This window comes from Mesitornis unicolor, unplaced genomic scaffold (genome assembly GCF_000695765.1).
Source record: "Mesitornis unicolor isolate BGI_N332 unplaced genomic scaffold, ASM69576v1 scaffold30748, whole genome shotgun sequence".
In the NCBI taxonomy this organism is placed as follows: domain Eukaryota; kingdom Metazoa; phylum Chordata; class Aves; order Mesitornithiformes; family Mesitornithidae; genus Mesitornis; species Mesitornis unicolor.
In genome coordinates, this window is record NW_010204378.1 from 2272 (window position 1) to 5258 (window position 2987).

At 65.0% G+C, this 2987-nt stretch overlaps 1 protein-coding gene across 1 annotated transcript in view; it reads right to left on the reverse strand.

Moving 5' to 3' along the window:
• Positions 1 to 2987, reverse strand: part of CACNA2D2 (calcium channel, voltage-dependent, alpha 2/delta subunit 2) — a gene marked incomplete at both ends in the record, with an annotated part of 6407 nt that overhangs the window by 2071 nt on the left and 1349 nt on the right. The window contains 7 exons of the mRNA XM_010191041.1: positions 17 to 85; positions 515 to 589; positions 968 to 1036; positions 1199 to 1288; positions 1955 to 2004; positions 2168 to 2246; positions 2791 to 2898. Of these exons, the coding sequence (XP_010189343.1) occupies positions 17 to 85; positions 515 to 589; positions 968 to 1036; positions 1199 to 1288; positions 1955 to 2004; positions 2168 to 2246; positions 2791 to 2898 (540 nt within the window). The remainder of the gene's footprint in view (positions 1 to 16; positions 86 to 514; positions 590 to 967; positions 1037 to 1198; positions 1289 to 1954; positions 2005 to 2167; positions 2247 to 2790; positions 2899 to 2987) is intronic.

Genomic DNA, 2987 nt, shown 5'->3' on the forward strand with positions numbered 1-2987 from the left:
CCCTCCCCCCCGGGGCCGGCGGGTGGGGGGGCAGCAGGACGTAGCCGTTCAGGTCAATGGCGAAGACGTAACCATTTGCCCCCAGCTGCGGGAGGACAGGAGCAGGGGTGAGACCGGCCAGGCAGCCGGGGTGACCCCCCTCACCTCTGCAGGTAGAGCCTGCCCCACGCCACCCCCGGGCTCAGCTTTTTCTACCCATCTACTTCTGTTCTCAGGTCAAGAGCACCGCTCGGCCCGGCTCTGGATTTTGCCTGCTGCCCCTTTCCCCATGCTGGTAAGGTTTATTCCCCGCTGACCCCACAAGGGTTTTGGCTCCACGCTGGGTCCTAGAGCATCAAACAGCTCTGTTCCCTGCCCCGCTCCCTGCCTGCACCCATGGCTCCTGCACCCAGCTCCTGCCAGCGCTGCTGAAGTTGCTGTGGGTGCTGGAGGGCAGCTGGGGGCTCCCTGTGGCAGTTTCCCATGCCAGGCCTGGGCAGCGCAGGGCAGGGACGGGGGAAGGGCCCTCACGCACGTTGTATCGCGGCGTAAGCCTCTTGATGTCATTGAGAGCCACATCGATCCCCATCACGCCCAGGATGAGCTGGTTCTGTAAGGAAGCGCAGGGAGAGAGGTGAGTGGGAGCAGGGACAGGGAAGCCAGGGCATGGATCTCCTCTCCCTCCAGGGATGTGTGGGTTGGATTTGGACACCACAGGGGCACAGGGTGGGACGTGCCAGCCCCTCAGCAGCGCTCCACGGAACGCTGTGTCCTGACAGCTGTCCCCATTGCACTGGGAGAGCAAGCCAAGGCCATTTCGGGTCCCAGGACGGCAGTCACCCCTGGTGTCACCCCAGTGTGGCGGCACAGAGCAATGCCCACCCCCCCACAGCCATGCACCCAGTGTTGGGGCATCCTCCCCACCCTGCTGCAGCCCTGCATGGGGGGTCCCAGGACAGCCAGGGTGGTGGGTGCCGCCGTCTCCTACCTTCCTGTCACTGCTGTCCTCCGTCAGGTTGAACACCGGCAGCGTGCCCGTCACCACCAGGCCCAGCCCCTGCACAAGCACAGGAGGGTGTCCCATGGCCCCTCGCCAGCCCAGAGCTGGGGACGGGCAGCAGAGGGGGGTTACACCCCCAGCAAGGGAGATGGGGGTGCGTGCTGCTCGGGACTCTGGGGTCAGTGTCCCCACCTGCACCCCGGTGCCAGGGGTCCTTACCAGGGCATCTTGGTAGACGTTGGTCCACTGAACCTGCTTTGCTCGGTTCCCAGCCAGGACCATGGGTCTGCCCAGCACGTCCAGGTACTCCTGCAGGGACACAGGGTGGAGGAAAGCGTGACACAGGAGACAGACGCCTCCCTGCTCCAACCCCTGTCCCAGCCATCCCCAGGGCTGGGCTCGCTCCGTCGCACCCAGACCACCTTGCTGCTGTCCCCCTGGCTGCCACCGCCTGGCTTTTGGGATCTTCTCCCAGGGCACATTTCCCTTATCTTGACTCTTCCTGACAAGGCAAAGCTCTGGGCAGGGGGGCAGCCCCTGTGCCATGAAGCCAGCCCTGCCCCGAGGAGGCTGCCCTGCTCAAGGGACCCCATCACCTGCCCATCACGGCACCCTGTGTGCATCCCATAAAGAAAAGGGGCAGAAAAGGGGCAGAGAAGGGGCAGAGAAGGGGCAGAAACGCCTGGCTGGGGTTGGCCCTGCCTGCGCTTGCTCCCTGCCCATGCTCGGCTCTGCTCTGTGCTGATTAACGCCTGATGTTTCATAATTAGTCACTCCAAAGGCAGCAGATCCGCAGGGAGTCGCAGAAGAGGAATTGCTTGTTTCTACACCACGAGGCCTGGCTGGGCTCCCTGGCTCGCTGCCCTGCTCACTGCCAGCCTCTGGGCTCGCTGCAGCGGGGCAGGGGCTACCTGAGCACCCCTTTGGCCAGGACACCCCTGGGGGGAAGCTCTGCCTGCCGGCACCCTGCCGTACCTGCGTGTTGATGCGGATGGCACCGATGGAGGGGATTTCGAAGTAGTAACCTTGGAAAAGAAAGGGAAAGGCAGCTGAAGAGCCGGCTGTCTGCCTGTCCAGCCCTCCAAGGGCACGGCCAGCTCCTTCCTAGCACTGGAGCCAGCCCCTGTGCAAGGACAGACCCCAGAACCCCACGGCCTTCCATGCCGGCGGGGTGCCAGCCCCGCTCACCTTTGTTGGCGCAGGCCATCCACTGCAGCGGGGTCACGTCGTAGTTGTGCTGCCCAACGGAGAAGGTGAAGACCCGCACCTGTGGCACAGCGAGGCGGTGAGGGCCGCCTCCAGGGCGCCCTGGTCTCTTACATCTGGTGCTCCCACTGTCACCGCATCGGCCCCAGCCATCCCCCCTGGTGGGACTGGGGTCCTCGTGCTGGGGCGTTGCCGCACCCAGAGGGGTCTGTGCTCTCTGAGCATGGCCCAGGATCCCACCATGCCATGGGTCTCCAGGTCCTCCTGTCAGCTCATCCCACTGTGAGCAGCTCTGTCCCCTGTGCCTGGGGTGTCCTCCCCCCAGGGCAGGCGCTTGGGGAGCCCAGCAGCCCCATCCCCTCCTCAGCAGCTCATGGGGTGCCTGTCCCTGTGCCTCCTGTACACCAAGGTGGGAACCAGCTATAAACATCACCGGCACATCAGCTGCCCCAGTACCAGGGCAGCGGCTCGGTGCAGGAGTGGGCTGTCTGGGAGAGGGGATGGCGACAAGGCAAATGAGGCAGAAGCCGGCAATGCGGCTGGAGCAGCAGTGTCCCTGCCCAGGGAATGGCCCCAGCCCAGCACACGGCCCCGCAGCCCCTCACCGTCTTATTGGGCCAGTTGTACTTCTCAAAGACGTCCTGCACCCGGTCCTCGCCGCCGTCCGTGAACATCATGATCATCTTGTTGCAGTTGGCACGCGTGATGTTGGACTGCGGGGCACAGAGACGGCGCCTGAGGCCAGGCCCGGAGCGAGCGGCGCTGGGTGCGGGGCTGGGTACGGCCAGGAGGGCTGGCCCCA